The 17,138-nt window shown below is 36.9% G+C and overlaps 1 protein-coding gene across 1 annotated transcript in view; it reads right to left on the bottom strand.

The window, feature by feature from the left end:
• Nucleotides 1-727: 727 nt before the first annotated feature.
• Nucleotides 728-17,138, bottom strand: part of LOC121967297 (transcriptional adapter ADA2-like) — a 30,081-nt gene continuing 13,670 nt past the window's right edge. Inside the window, exons 4-13 of the mRNA XM_042517428.1 lie at nucleotides 10,310-10,375; nucleotides 10,094-10,219; nucleotides 9,911-9,986; nucleotides 5,587-5,650; nucleotides 5,447-5,502; nucleotides 5,232-5,297; nucleotides 4,298-4,517; nucleotides 2,136-2,346; nucleotides 1,488-1,832; nucleotides 728-1,098 (exon numbers count right to left, since the gene is read on the bottom strand). Of these exons, the coding sequence (XP_042373362.1) occupies nucleotides 889-1,098; nucleotides 1,488-1,832; nucleotides 2,136-2,346; nucleotides 4,298-4,517; nucleotides 5,232-5,297; nucleotides 5,447-5,502; nucleotides 5,587-5,650; nucleotides 9,911-9,986; nucleotides 10,094-10,219; nucleotides 10,310-10,375 (1,440 nt within the window). The 3' untranslated portion in view covers nucleotides 728-888. The remainder of the gene's footprint in view (nucleotides 1,099-1,487; nucleotides 1,833-2,135; nucleotides 2,347-4,297; nucleotides 4,518-5,231; nucleotides 5,298-5,446; nucleotides 5,503-5,586; nucleotides 5,651-9,910; nucleotides 9,987-10,093; nucleotides 10,220-10,309; nucleotides 10,376-17,138) is intronic.

Below are 17,138 nucleotides of genomic sequence, written 5' to 3'. Positions count from 1 at the left end.
TCACATCACATTGAAATGTTTACACTGTGTTCGCAGGTTGTACCGTACCTCGATGTAGTTTGACTTCCTCCAATAACATCGCTCCACGTAAGCAGAACCACCTTCCGATATCTCCCTTTACTCGTTGTATTGCCCTCATGGGCTGGATCAGCTAAGGTTCTGGGGTCAAAAGTTGTCAGCTGTATACGGGGTTAAAATCCTGATCTGCTGTGCCAAAAATTTCTGCGACCCCAGTCACCTCTCTTGTCCAGCATTAATCGTGATTTATTCCCTCTGGAATCCTGGGGGACCAGGTCCAGGGGACCGCTAGGATGACGGTTCCACCTTTTTGCACCTTTACTCGTTGTGTTCCTCTCCCCTCCCGCTCCTACCTCCACTGCTGTCAGCACCGTCATCCAGGTGGCCGTAGCTCAGGCGCACGCCGCTACCGCTGGATAAGTGGGCAGGACGGCAGATAAGCTGGGAAGGACGCTGAGGAGAGCAGCAAGCGGCAAGAGCATTGGCGGCCAGGCCAGGAGGATCCGGTTCCGCACTGGAGGTAACCGGCACGGTCCAACTGAGCTGATATTGAATCACCATTGAAATCCATGGAGATCAAGAATTGAATAATTTGACTTATCGATACTAAGAGGAAGGATAGTGGATTGGAGAAGGATTAGGAATGTGCAGCTGTACCATCTATCCAATTAATTTGACATCTAAGTTCTTAAAAAAAAAAACACCTACCTTGTTGGGTTATAGACTGCATTAACTAGATCAAATTAGATACCGTTGGAGAAATAAATGAAGTTCCTCAGGCTTTATCTTACATGATATTGGACGTTAAATAGATCTGTGAAGTGAAAAGAAAAGTAAAAAAAAACAATGATACAAACTACGCTGAACCAATTACTGGACAATAGTAGACTCTTCCTGCTGACCCAACTTTTTCTTCACAATATCATACACCCTGTCCACTTTCACTGGATCAACTTTAAACAAACAATGTGCATCTGATTTATTGTCAATGCTGCCCTTGAATATCTCTTGCACCAGTGTCTCTTGCATTTTGAGATAGTGATTGGGCAGCAATCGGTTTTGACAGCACAGTTCTTGCTCCTGCAGGCCAAGAAGAAGGGGGAAAAAGTTAAAGAAAATCTATCAGAATTATGAAGCAAAGCATATTTTCTAATAATTTCCTTTTTTTCCCACAAAACTCCGTAATGGGTTATTTAAGATCATCTCAACAGAACTGTATTCCATCATCAGACAACCATACTAAACTTCAAGAAGTTTGGTTTCTTTAAAAAGGAATAAAAGCTTAGCAGTTTCTGAAGTTTTCCCTGCTCATCATAATCCCAAATACCTTATTTACAAGTAAGCATCATTAAGATAGTCTTCAGCCTACACAAAACTAGCAAGAGCTATATCTAAAAGCAGTACATATTAACAAACAGATAAAATAAAGGCAAATGCCCAAATAATAAATCAGTAAAGTAAATTCTTACGATCTCACTGAGCAATTCAGCCCCAGGGAGTCCGGTGATATCCCATTCATCAAATGATCTCACAGTAACTTGTCTGGCATTAGTTGAAGGTGAGTCTTTGCTACCGGTATCTAACCCAATGCCGCCTTTTACTTTGTGGTCATCATTCATGTTTCTCAGGCTTCCATCATTTTCCCCTTTTTCACGATTTAATGGACGCCTTGTTTTTTGCATTAGTTTACTCCCAGGAAGAACCTGATAGTTTTTCCTGGAATTTTGCGCATTTGGCTCTAGCTCCCTCTTCCGCTTCTGTTCAGTGTACGATTTTGCTTCTGCCAATGTACGACATCCAGCAGATTGACATTCCTGTCAAACAGGCATGAGGTTTCAAGTCAAGTCACATGATGGTACAAGTCAGAAATCACAAATGTGCCCACTGTAGATTATTTCTACGACAAATCGTAATTGATGATCCACAATTAACAGGAAGTCAAGGGCTCTTCAGGATATCTAGGCATCAAAGAACCTTTTCAAACTAAGAAATCTTTATTTATATAACAATCACATAACTCAGCAATAGCATTGAGCCTTATGGTCCTATTCAACATCTTGTTAATTGAAATCTATAAATAAATCTACAACTCGACTTAATTACAGATAAGATTATACCTGAAGCTCTTGAATTCTTCTTCGAATTTTGCGCTCCTCAATAACACTCTTGACCAAGTCCTCATGCTCTTCTTGAGAGAGAAAGCGCATAAAGACCTTGAAACTATTATATATGTCTTTGTCTTCATTAGAGATCTCCTTCTCTAATTGATTAGGATAAAGTAAATTCCTTTCTAGAATAAATTCCTTTCTTCGCTTCCTCTCATCAAGCCTATCAAAATGTTTTTAACACATCAGTCACATTTTTGCTAATTCGCAACAATAGTAATGCTATTCCACAAGTACTATAAAAATGCATACCAAAGATCATTTTAGCAACAACTTGGAAAGGACGATTGCCTTCAGTTCACATGGTACGGAATAGCATGCGTGCAAGTAAAATTATGCTGGAGAAACCAGTTTTAATAAAATTCTTGAGGCCACAATTAAAATTAAACTGTTCGGAGATCAAGTCCTACCAATATTCAGGAAGCCAAAATTATATGTTCTAATCATGCAAGAAGAACAAACATCATCATCATCAAACCAAATTTGTTCCAACTACCTAAGGTCTAATACATAGATATCCCTCAAATAAACTGTGCAAGGACTATATAAATAGTAATATTGAGATCAATTAAATCAATTTTTAGTACCTTTACTAAACAGACAACAAAATCAGCCATCACGTACATAATTTGGGATGGTAGTTAAATTCGTTAATTAAAATATCATTCTATGTCGATTGGTACATGCAAAATTTCTTGTTCAGCAAACTGACCATGATGTGGAATAGGCTGAACATGTGGCAAAAGGCGATTCGCTCGCCCCCCGCACCCCCGCCAACCTGTCCCTATGCCAACACGGAGGAGATAAATCACGGGTGGCTACTAGCCATTAGTGCAAATGGCCAAGACATGGGGGAGGTTATGAGAATAGGCTGAACATGATACTAGAGGTGGAGGCGATTTCACTCAAGGTTGGTATTGACTCCACACACAATTTGAAAGCTTACACACATCGCAACAGCAGGTTCCATGCGAGATCTAGCAACAGAAACACCTTGCGCATAGTCAATGATAACAAAGAAAGTTTTGTTTGTTGTTCAAGACAATTAGCAATGGCTTTGCTCGTGGTCTACAAGACTTCGAAAACATGAACAAGTCATTTTCTTCCTCCAGTCCTTCCCATTCTCCTATTCTGCATCTATGCTTTAGCATTTGGCACTCCCACCAGCACCAACTCTTGGCACACCTCAAGCCAACTGGGGACTAAAACCTCCGCTTGGATCAAAACCTCAGCTCAGCTAAAGATTTCAAACCTTAATATTAAATTTACGCTAAATTAGGTCAAAAGAACCATTCAGTAGAGATGTGACCTTTTCTAAAGAAATTTTTCTTAGTTTCATTTCCCTTCAAGGAAACACAAATCAGGGACCAGCTTTTATCTTCTTTTCCTCTACACTTGTCATTCAGCTCCCTCCACTTTACCTCCCTTGTAGAAACACAATGTTACTTCCACAGGAACTTTTTGTTAGTTAACATAGAAAGAGAACATCTCAAACCATTGCAAAGGCAAGAAGGAAGAGTATAAGGATCTGTTGGATTAGTCAGAATTGTGTATGTATCGAGCAGGTAACAAAGCAACATACACACATCACACAAATAAGAAAAACTGGAGCTACAAAACAAGCAAAAGCTTTAATTATCTAACTAATGCATTTATCATTTATTTAACAAATAAGAAAAAACTTGTCCACATGTGAACTGTGTCCAACTAACAGAAGCACTTGGATATATTATACCCAATGCAGATGTTCAAAGGACACTATCAGTGCATCACTAAAGGGCTGACTGTACAAGCTTCCTGTGTTCCTATCTTTCTGAAATATATACCATCCTACTATTTAAAATAACACGCAAAAAGAAAGACACAATCTTGGTTGCCTCCATATCTTGATTTCCTTCTATGCTAAGCATGCAAAAGTCCTGACCTCACTAATCAATCATATGTAGTACATTTTCACAGGCAAAATTTTAAAGAAGTCGAAGTATTTTTTTACCATAGAACAGAAATTTAAGCAGAGATGTTAAATAACTGCTTAGCAAAAGCCAGTCACCCTTGATACACACAGGATTTGTCCAATATAAAATAAAACATACTGCAAATTTTTTGTAACTAACCTTGACAAATAAATACGTAGCATTCTCAGCTTCAATTCCCGTTCTATTTCCAAGTCATTTTCCTTAAACTCCATATCAGCCAATGCCTGCTCTGCATCATTGTCATATTCAGGATCAAATTCTTGCCTCTTTTGGTTATAGCCACTCTCAATGATTGTAGGACCTTCCTCTCCTGAATACTTGGGTTTTTTCACACCGACTGTCCTATCCGTATAAGACCCTGCCAAGCAAAAATGTCAAATAGGATTATCACATATGAAAGTAGAAAAGCAAGAAAACAAAGCATTATGAATTAACAACTTGCATTTAACAAGAAAATCTGAAAATAATAGTCAGTGAGGCATGTATCTTTAAAGCATGAAGAATTAATTGATCATGCAGCAAGCAGAGTGGCATAGCAATGACAGTGTGATGGAAATAGACCGTTTTTAAAATAAATTGGTCAAATAAAATAAATCCAGCTCAGGTTCTAAATTTCTATTTTTTCTATTTTATTTATACTTGAGTCAAAATGCAAGTTTATTTTAATCCTAATATTATTATTTCTAGAGCTCCTAATCTAGTTTGCTTGCCTTGTGAGAGACCAAGTTGTTGTAAAACCCATATAAGAGACCCCATCACAGTGTTTATTCATTTAATCAATAATTTAAAGTTCTCTTTTCATATATTTTCCTCTCCCACTCTCATAGTATCATCAACTGAGGTGAAGGCATCCAGATCTATCCTGGTGTTGTCCAGTAAATACCCACACCATAGTCATGGTAGGAAAATAATGTATCTTAAAAGCACCTATAGTAATGGGATAAGTAGAAAGGAACACTAAGCATTGGAGAAAACAAACTGATTGAATATTTTGCAAATATTTGATGATTAACCATACAGTAACAAAATGAGGACTTCAGAAGAAATTTGGTATGCTCATCCTGATATCAACCTTCCACTTTAGGTACATCAGTATTATCCTTAAACTGTCCTGCGTTTGAAGCCATCTTACATGCACCTGAAGAAAGACAAGGAAATCAATCGATCATACAAGAGCTAGCTCTAACCTTGTATGTGAAACATTTTAGTGGCTAGTCATGTTCATCTCCAGAGCAACAAAGAACCAAGAAAACATCTGGCCACGAAACAACAGAAAAAAAAAAATACCAGAAGCTAAGTTTGAGGGTGACCGATTGACTGAACCATCACTTGAATCTTCAACCCTGTCATGCACGCATACATAGATGCAGACATTTTGATAAAGATCTTTAAATAAAGAAAGAAAAAAAATTGGTCAAAAGGCATACTTGACCCTTGCATGTGAAAATGGTGACTCGTCCTTTGGAATGGCATCACCAAGCAATGAAGTGCCTACAATAACAAACAATACTAACTAGTTAATTGATATAGTTGCTATTGGACCAGCACACTAAGTACAATTCAGTCAAAATGGATGATGGAGGCAATAAGGATGACAATGTGCACGTGCTTCGTACCCATTGAGACACCTGGCTGAAATCATGTTTGTCAAGATGGGTCAATACCAACATGGATTGTCCGAGTTGGATCAATATTGGCAACAGTATTAACCCAACTCAAAGGAAAAAAAAACAAATGGCAACAGCCAATGTAATCTGTGTTAGATTATCTGAGAAGTTTAAAAAACTAGAGATTCAAAGAAACCTAAAGCAAGGCTTAAAATCTCGACTCATGCCGAGATTTCGGTCCTGGACTGAAACAATACAATTTTGGTACTATATCATGTCGTGCTAGTATGATTTCAATATTTTTTTAATATAAAATATATAAACTAAAAATAAAAAATTGATCTAAATATTTAAAAAAATAAAAATAACTTTTTAAAAATATATATTGAATTAATAGGATAGTTTTATTAGAGTTTAATTAAGATTATTTAAATTATACCAACTATAGCTAGGAGATAATTGAAATTATTAACGTTAAGTTTTTTAATTAAAAGCACAGTTCCGCCTTCGTCTTTGGCTACTCCACGCTGCCAGCGAACGCGAGACCCACGCGAGCCCTCCGCTGAGGCCTCAAAGCCCACGCGTGGCCTCCACGGCAGTTGCGAGGCAACCGTGATCCCTTGGCGACGGCCGTGAGACACTCGCAGTGGCTGCAAGGCCTCCGCGGGGGCCTCGAGGCCCACGCATGGTCTCCATGACGGTCGTGAGGCCTGCTTGTGGCCTCCGCAATGCGCACATAACCGATGTGGAACGAATTTTTTCGCCCTTGTTGAGCAACACAGCACGATATTTTAAACCTTGCCTCAATGATATTTTAGCTTTAAAGCTGGTTCAACTTCCACTACTTAATTGGCCGACATTGTCAAATGGAAGATCAAACTCCAAACAGTTGTGAAAGAATAAGGACAAATTCTGAAGCTAGATTTCTCTTGTAATGGTGTGTTGAGATTCCAAGATTCCAAGATTCACAGATTGTCCAATATCTCATCCTATTAACAACAAACGTTTGACTGAGACACCATTTAGACTTTGCAACACATGGATGTTTGTAGATCTTGATAGGTTGTATTGGTGTCATTACGTGAAGAGCAATATCATAGATTATGGCTCAATGTTTGGTGTGCTAGTAGATCAAGGCAAAATATTCACCTTTACATGGTGCTTTATTTGAACCCCAAATTAAAAATGGAAATACATCACTAATAGCGCAGACTTCCAGAGTACTGAAAAAGGCATGACTCGATTTAGGTAGTAATCAATCGCTTCACCAAGTCAGCTCATATGTTGCCAAACCATAAATATGATTCGGTTGACTGGCCAAATTGTAGTGTAGATATCATCAGACTCCATGTGATTCCTCAAAGCATCATCTCAGATCATTAACCTCGTTTCAGTTTGAGGTTTTGCACTTTCCACCCATGGAGTTTGCAAAAGGCTTTGGGTACCATGCTTAGATTTTGCACTGTCTTCCATTCACAAATAGATTGTTGGCCAGAGTTCATTTTTTGGCTCTAGAGATGACTTCCTATATGTATGTGCATAGGAAGGAACTGGTGGTTGAGACGAGCGTCTATACCTAATGTAATTCGCATAAACAATAGTTACAGTCATATATTCAGATGGAACTATTAGAGACACTTTAAGAGAATACCAATAGAAAACTGGTGCTTTAGGACAAAGCTAGTGAGTGGCAATTGTGGCGTGCACAATAGATTTAAAAAGATACAAAATTAGTGCAAAGGATTATACAACCACAATTCACTGCCCAGAACCAACAGAAGAGCTATCCGGAGTAACATGTCAAAGGGTTAAGAGTTCTCTGATAGAGACCATTGCTTCCTGCATTTGTCCGCTGTGAAGGGGCGATGTGAGGAGATTCAGTCTCAAGAGAAAGTTGGCTCCCAAATTTATTTTATCAAGTTAAATCCTTGAGCAAGTTGGTCCACTATTCAGTCTGAAGACAAAGTTGGTTCCCAAATTTATTTGGTCTTTAAATCCTTGGGTGAGTTGGTCCAGCAGCCTTCTTGCTTGCTTTACCTTCTTTAAAGGGGGTGCATAGCGTCTTCCACGTGCCCATGCTATGAAATTACATGTTAGTTTTGACTCATTTTATAAAGCTCCGCAATGCGACCTAATTTTGATGCAAGTTATGAGGAGCATGGAACCAGAAAGGAGAATGGCTTGTAGAAACAGAATCTGAAATTTGCAAATCGTGAAGGTCGAGTGGCAACACCCTTCATATCAGGAGGTCATTTGAGAGAGTGAGGATGACATACATATCAGATATCCTCATCTTAATGCTTCAATAACTAAAATACGTGTCAGATATCCTCATCTTTTTGCTTCAGTGACTAATTTTAGGGACCAAATTTTATTTGGCAGGTAGAATGTCATACCTGTTTGACTTAACCCAACCCAGATCCAAACCTATGAACACAAAATCTTCCCTTAACCTATTCCTTTTTCAACCACAAGAACAAAGGAAGAGGAACAAATCCATCCTCAACTTTTAAGTTCGCAAACCACTAGCGCCCTTCCACCTTTGCAGAGCCATCGCCGGTTCTTCCCTTGTCCACAACTTTTCTCCTCTAACATCTCCTCTTTATCCACCTTCGTAAGCCTTTTTCTCTTCTCCTTACAAATTGAACAATAAAGTCACTGCCTCTTCTAGCCATGTTGACATTCAGCAGCACTGTGTAATCTGAGCAGCTGGAGATAGTCATGTTCCTTCTAATTTATGTGAACAACAAGCAAACTCTCTCCCCTCGCACCTGAGCAACACCAACAATGAGCAAGTGGCCCAATTTTGAGCAGATCAATGGGTCAATGGCAATGCAGCACACCTCCCACATGAACCCCTTCTCTGATTGGGAACATGTGTCATTATAAGATAATGAGGATCTGCAACCATTAAGCCTATGGCTTTACGGAGAGATCACAGAGTGGCTTCCTTAGGGTGACACAGAATCTTACCCACCTATTTGCCACAGCATGAGGGGTTTGCATAGGCAGACACATATAGAAATTTTGCCAGGATAACCTAGAATATGATAGGCCATTTACATCTATCTTTCATACTTGATTATTTTGTTGTCTATTATTTTCAGTTTCCTAGGAGACTCTCCTACTAGTTTTTTTTTACTGAAAATCTAGTTTGTGTATCTAACTTCAGATTAACATGAGGCTAGTAGGGGCATCGAGTCAAGTTACAAGGTGCACTATTGCACTTTCTTGTCTAAGACATTACAGCTACCTAACTTGGAACATTTTGAGTTTTCTTGGGTTCTTCTTACTACCTTGGTCACTATGTATTTTGATTTTCCTTGTATATGCAAGTTTCTGCTAGTTTAGGACAATATATTTTGTTAAAGTATTACACATTTCCTTTAGTAATAAATCATTTTTGTATTATTGAAGGTTTACTTGCATATTATTGCTATCGTAAACCTGAGATGTTGTGGAAATGTTCTACAAATGTTAACATGTGCTTATGTGGAACAGCTCTTTGATTGGCATGATGGTCATTTGTACTGCTACTATAGCAATTGTTCATAGCCATGGTGGAAGTGTGACAACCACTACATACATAAACAACTACCAATGTTTGTGATTCCCTCTATAAAGTAGCAAGGTTAACTTTATATCATTTTTGTGTCTCGATGGAAAACACCAATGTGTAAACATGATCGAACACAGCCATATATGCAAAGTAGCAAGCAAACAAATAACAAGGCTACGCAGAAATGTAGTGTAGATAAGATTTAGTTCAGATGAATGGAATAATTTGATTACAAACATTAAATAGCTTCAGTATATTAAGTTAGCTTCCTATTTCTTTACCTCATCATACAGGTGTATAAGAAAAAAAATGCTAAATGCACTGAGAATTCTGTAGGTACTAGTTACAGCACAATTATAATTTTGCATAAATTACAGATGGATCTCCTGCAACTAGAAAACAAATTATCATAAATGAAAATCAGAGACGGGAAGAGAGAAATGTATGAATACTAAGAACAAAGCAACATTTAAATGGACAAGTGACAACACTGTAAAAAAAATTTATTAGAATTGTAACAAAATCGTTGTATGAACCCAATTACTAGTTTAAATAATTGATTTATTCAGAGAAACCAAAACTAACCTTTCTTTCCCTCGACTTGTACTTTAGCCATAGCAAGGAGTTCCTTTCGATTCTTACCATTAACGTGAGACATATCCTGTAGTGGATTCCAACAACCAAGAAATGATAGACTTGAGATTGTAAAATGAGGACTGCAAAAGACTAAATAATGAAGAGTAAGCTGGTTATGGAAAGATACAATACTGGAAGAGGATAGCAAGGCGAGTTCAAGTATGATGTGGTATAATGGTCAATGCATTGTGCCTTGCTCTTTGTACCAACATGTTCAGCAACCTCAGCCCAGTTCCCAAGCCCATACATCTCAATCCCCTAAAGGTAACCACAAAGCTACTACTCAAGGTTTACACAAGGGCGAGACTGAAGTACAAAATATTTCTGATAGGAAAGGATGGGGAATACCTCTAAAAGCAGTATTTCCTCGTCCGCATTCCAATCTGGACAAATAAGAGGGAAAGACAAGTTGTCCTGCAGAAAAATCAGTATTAGCCCAGGGATGTAACTAAAAAGTGAAAACTCCATTTTAGTAGAGAGACCATAAATAAAAGTAAGCACTAAGGAAATTAGAAGATGCATTCCAATCTGGATTCTTCCCTAAGAAATTAAAATTCCTGATAAGGAGCAATTACTTAATAAAATCCAGAAATCTAAATGGTATTCCAAATTTGACATGAAATCTGATTTTTGACAAGTTAAGATGCATCCTGAGTCTATTTCCTCGACTGCATTCTCTTGTCCAGAAGGACATTTTGAATAGTTAGTTATGTCATTTGGACTTAAAATAGCACCTCAAATTTCCCAAAGAAAAATGGATGACATTTTCCGACCTGTTACTTCCTTTACTTGTGTTTATATTGATGATATTCTCATTTTTTCCAGACAAAAGAAGAACACTTTGCTCACTTACATATGATGTTTAACCTATTGGAAAAACATGGGTTAATTGTTTCAAAGAAAAAGATGAAACTTGTCGTACCATACATTGAATTCCTAGGAAGTCTTATTGGTCAAGGCAAAATAACATTGCAACCACACATCACTAGTAAACTCTTAGGATTTCCAGACAAATTGGAGGATATTAAAACTTTGAGATCATTGTTAGGACTTCTAAATTATGCATGCCCATATATAAAGAATATTGGCAAAATTAGCGGTCCTCTATATAATAAAACATCTCTAACAGGACAAAGATACTTCAATCAGCAAGACATAGACTTGGTAAGACAAATCAAACTTATGGTACAACATCCTCAGTTAACACTTCCCTTAGATTTAGACTATCTAGTCATAAAAATTGATGGTTGTCAATCGGGATGGGGCGAAGCCCTATTCAGTAAAAGATCTAAATATGACCCAAAAATCTCTGAAAACCTTTGCCGCTATGCTTCAGGCAAATATAAAGAAAAAGGAAGATTAACCTCCTTAGACTTTGAACTACTAGCGGTCGTCTACTGTTTAGAAGCTTTTATGCTATTTATCTACAGTAAATCAGAAATTACAATTAGAACAGATTGTGAGGCCATAGTAAAATATAGCCAACATACAAAGAAAGCAAGAAAAGGCCTTGGTTCTAAACGTTGGATAAAATTCACTGATGTCATCCTCAATAAGGGCTTACATATTCATTGGGAACATATTAAAGGAACGAACAGTTCTTTAGCTGATACTTTGTCTAGATTACTTATTTAACTTCTTTCCTCTTTCAAAATGGACCAAATAAAGAAGGTGCATACTTATGGTTATTCCAAGACTATAAAATTTGGTATTCATGAATTATCGCTATACACAAGAAAGGAAGATACATTCCAATTCGCATTACGATTGCAATTAGATGCTATACAACAATGTTTGATTGATAATATATGGAATATTCCTACTTCACCAGGCATAGGCCAGCAACAAAATAGCAGTGATTAATGCAGAAACCGTTGGGAAAGAAATTTTCTTATTATGTCACTCTCGCAGGAACTTATGCAGGTCTTTATGCCCACTGGGATGAAGTTAAACCTCTTCTCTCAGACGAAGACAAAGTACCTTACAAGGGTTTTTACTCTTTAGATGAAGCCTATGATTTACTTACAGCCTATTTGGAATGATATGGAATTCAATTCCTTTTAGAATTGGAATTGAATTCCATGCTTTGGAATGATTTTTTAGCTAAGAATTGATATGGAATTCAATTCCAATTCTATCAAACAAGGCAAAAGTAAATCACACCTCTTTATGTGTGATTTAGATAGGGAATTCAATTCTCCATATTATGTCCATTGTGCCCTCATTCTCACTTCTTTGTAAAAAAAGAAAAGAAAAAAGAGTGAAGGATAAAATGGTAAAACATAAGAATTCCATAACTTAAGTTGCAATTCATTCCAAACATGAAAATTGAATTCAACTCCTTATGGAATTCAATTCATAATGGAATTCAATTCAATTCCATGACTTAAGTTATTTCCAAACAGGGTGTTAGAGAAAAATTGGGGCCAAACTTTACAATTAGCCCTTCACTTCAGAATTACAGTCAAATACAAGCAGATAAAACTAACTTAATGGCAGCCACTTCTGAAATACCTACTCGAAGAGATACGGATGTACTATTTGTACCTACAAGGCCAATGACTTATCAATCTATGGAAATACTTCAGGCTAACACTGGCCGACACAATAGTCTAGTTGTTGGTTGCTACTCGGAATATCGTACCGGTTCCCCTGTACAAAAATTTTGTACAAGTCCTGAACCTTTCCTAACAACTTATTGTGTTCTTTAGAAATTAAATTTGGAATCGCAAACAGAACTTAACATTATTGATTCCAAATTCAATTTATCTGTTCTTAGAGGTTTAGACTTGGATTGCAAACGATGCTTAACATTATTGATCCAAATCCACCTATGTTACAAATTTGATTAAATATTTATTTCAGAGATTGACTTCCAGGTTAAACATGACGAGGCACTAGGCCTTCTTGGTTATGGTAGCATCCACCACTTCCTAGACAAAGTTTTTCACGAAATTCAATATTTAATCTCCTTATAGTAACCCTAGATTTAACCAATAAGAACAATCGAATCACAAGATCGAAAAACAAAAGAAACACAAATTCGAATCATAAATCCGAAACCTAGAATCGTTAGCCTCTTGTGTTTGGTAATTCAAGATCTAAACAAAAAGATGAACTAGTTATGATGCGGAAACTAATAACTAGTTATATCTTTTGTAGCTTATAGACCTCATGATCTTCTGTCATATTCCTCTTCTTATCTCGGACGCCGTGTGGGCGTCTCGGTGCCGAGACGAGAATCCACCCAAGCCTCCTTCTTCTTACAAGTTTCGGCCACCACCACCAAGCTCTAAAGGATGCTAAGAAACAATGCCTCCTATCTCTCCTTCTTCCTCTAACAAGATCCGGCCACCTTGAACTCCTTGAGATGAGATGCCACCGGCCACCAAGGAAGAAGAATAGGAGGAAGAAGAGGGATGAGGGTCGGCCACCACCAAGGAAGAGAAGAGAGGAATAATAGAAGTATTGTTATAAGGTGAGGCACCTCTACCCTCTCTTTTATATTCCTTGATTTTGGCAAATAAGGAAAGTTTTAATAAAACTTCCTTATTTTCCTTGCCAATGAAAGGAAAATTTAATTAAAATCTTCTTTATTCTTTTAATGGCCGGCCACCTCAAATCCTCCCAACAAGGAAAGTTTTAAATACAAAATTAAAACTTCCTAATTTGTTTCTGGAAATTTTTAAAATAAAAATTTCTCTTTAAAAAATTCCCTTCATGATTGGTTATAAAAGGAAACTTTTATAAATTAAAATCTCTCTATTAAAACATGTGGATGATTACAAAAAAGAAAGTTTTCTCCAAAATTAAAATCTTCCTTTTAACTACAAATAAGAAAAGATATCAAACCTTTCTCTTAATCTTTTGTAAAAACTATAAAAGGAAAATTTTAATTTTTAAAACTCTCTTTTAAATCATAGCTTCCACATAAGGAAAGATTTTTTTTATAAAATAAAATCCCCTTTTATTTTTATTGTGGTCGGCCACCTTAGCTTAGGTTCCAAGCTAGGGTCGGCCACCACTTGATCCATCTAAGGCTTATCTTGGCCGGCCCTTGCTTGGGCTCCAAGCTTGGCTTGGCCGGCCACCTATGGATGGGTAAGAAGATGGGTTTAGGTGGGTATAAAACTTTATAAATAAGAGGTTACGATAGGGACCGAGAGGAGGAATTGGTTTTGGTCTCCCGATGAACTTGAGCTTCCCGTGTTCGCCTCGAACACCCAACTCGAGTTCATCAATAATATCTCATTCCACTAAAGAGTTATTATTGCACTACCGCACCAATCTCATATTACTATATGGTTCCTTCTTATCATAAGTGTGTTAGTCTGTTAAGATATTGAATGTCACTAATTAAATGAGTTACTGACAACTCACTTAATTAATATCTAGCTCCAAGAGTAGTACCACTTAACCTTATCGTCATGTCGGACTAAGTCCGCCTGCAGGGTTTACATGACAATCCTTATGAGCTCCTCAAGGGGACATCATCAACCTAGATTACTAGGACACAGTTTCATTCTATAATCAACAACACACCATATAAATAATATCATTTCCCAACTTATCGGGCCTATTGATTTATCGAACTAAATCGCACCCTTTGATAAATTAAAGAAATAAATATTAAGTATATGTGCTTGTTATTATATCATGATTAAGAGTACACACTTCCATAATAACAGAGGTATTGTTCTTTTATATAATCAGTATAAAAAGAAACTACCTCAAATGGTCCTGCTCAATACACTCAGAATGTACTAGTGTAATTTTATAGTCAAGATAAACTAATACCAAATTACACTACGACTATTCCAATGGTTTGTTCCTATCCATCTTAGTCGTGAGCTACTATTTATAATTTATAAGGAACTGATAACATGATCTTCTGTGTGTGACACCACACACCATGTTATCTACAATATAAATTAATTGAACAACTACACTTAGCATATAAATGTAAACATTTGACCAATGTGATTCTTTATTTCAAAATAAATGTTTACAAAAAACTAGGCTTTTAGTATACACTCTAACACTAGTATCTATCAAGGCATTACCAACAGACTTGCGTACCTACATCACTACTTTGGGAGAAGCCTCTAGTTACAAATTGTTCTTAGAACTTGAAGAAGCACTTAATTGGTTTCATCAAAACCCTAATCCTGGCATTTCAATAACTTATGTTGAAGAATATACTTATAAACTTCCTTGCACTAAAAGTTTTCCTCTAGAATACAAACTTGGGTTGCAGATGTCAACTCTTATACTCTTTCAGAAAAGCAAATATACATTGTGAAAATTTTCAACATAAAAATTACAGAGGCAGGTTTATTACTCCTCTTACTTTAATGAACTACGGTTTACTTCAACAACTTTGGATACAAGACTTAGACTCTGTTCCAACCCTACCTCCAGTACTTGGACAAAAGCTAAGAAAAAGAAACACTTGTTCTATATACTTTTGATAGTTCTCCACCAGAATGGACAACTACTTATATTGAACCAGCCATCTAATTAAATTAGATGTGAAAAAACTTAATATTGAACTTCTACCATTTGAAGACTATCCTTCCAATCCAAACAAAGATTGGACATCATCAAAATCATTTGAAGAACAACTGAAACATTGCAGAGCTTCGCTACAAGGAAGTTCCTAGTTATGGGATCAAGATCCTCTAGACTATACTTTAGCCAAAGAAACACTAACCGAAAAAATATATTAGCCAAAAACTTTTGGAACGGTATTCTTTCCGTTCTCTCACTCCACTGAACATTTAAACCTCTGTCAGTTCTACCAAAATAAAAATCTGGCATGGTTAGAAAAACAACGAAGACAGACTTCAACAGCCTCCACATCTACTCTACTACCATCCATGGGTTCTATTGAAGAAGCCAACCTCATCAACATGATGGAATTCTAATGACACAGAAGCAATGACGTCATCAAACAAAAGACGTAAGCACTGACGACTAAAGCCACTAATGACGTCATCCCTGACCTCTACCAGCACTGACTAGCATAGTTATCTGCCACGACTACCTTCCAGTCCCTTCTTCTTCGCTCTATAAATACCTCCTCGCCAGCATCCACAAGGAAAAAAAAACCTCTCAATTCTCTTAGCTCTCAGCCTTCCTCTTTCCTTCTCGCTTTCTCTGAACATCCTCTTGTACTATAATTGTAAGTTTCTGTACTCTATCAGTTTAGTCTTGTATAAATCTTCTCAGTTGTTTGTATTTCTTCTTTATGGCTGAATAATATCTTTGTGTTTCTAAATCATAGGCTGGTGTTCTTGTTTTCTTCAGTTCAATAGTCCTCAGTCCTTATTGTCACATACTCTTTAGTATCCGCGTAACTAGCTAAAAGAGACAGAGAGAAATCTTTCGGTTCTGTAAAACCTGTGCTGGCTTAAGTAAGGCAATCAGCAGAAAAGCTATTGTAAGACCTGAAGAAGTCGGGTTAAGAATCGTTTGGATTTTCAAACAACTCTAGAGGCTCTTTACTAGGTGAGGCTCACTGGTACGAACGGAAGAAAGACAAAACACTAACCTATAGGTTTAGAACACACCACCTCCGAAAAACACAAACACCTCTCACAACCAACCCTCTAGAAAACTTGGTATCAGAGTCAGGTCGATTTCTAACCCTATACTAGGTTATGAGCACAACTTCAAAACACTTAAGAGTATCTAGATCTAGCTTTACAACCAAGAAACATAATAACACTTAATCAATAAAAACACACTTGTTATATCAGAAGCAAACGACTTAAACACATTTTACATTCAGATCAAGCACATTTAAACTCTATCACTGATCTCCTTCTTAGTCAAGGACTTTCTCTAGAAGGTCATGGTCAGTCCATAACTAATAAATTAGAAACTCTCAAAACTACTTTGTTCCAACAACAACAACTTTTATCGGAACTCCTAAGAAATCTTGATTATTTAAAAACTTCTCTCAATCTCTAAACAAGAAAACCTTCTTCTCAAAAGCCTGTAGAACCAAAAACATCCTCACAACAACTTTTACTACAATCAAAAGATTTATCAATTGATAAGAAAATGTATTCTTTGGGTTTAAGAAAATGTATTCCTTTGGTTGTCAGTGCTTCAATCATATCTGTAACAGATACTTTAAAGTGATTGTGCATGTGATTCATTGTTTTTCCTA

The sequence above is a fragment of the Zingiber officinale genome, chromosome 3B (genome assembly GCF_018446385.1).
Source record: "Zingiber officinale cultivar Zhangliang chromosome 3B, Zo_v1.1, whole genome shotgun sequence".
NCBI classification, from domain to species: domain Eukaryota; kingdom Viridiplantae; phylum Streptophyta; class Magnoliopsida; order Zingiberales; family Zingiberaceae; genus Zingiber; species Zingiber officinale.
The sequence above is the reverse complement of the archived record's forward strand: the minus strand, read 5'-3'. Positions and strand labels throughout refer to the sequence as shown.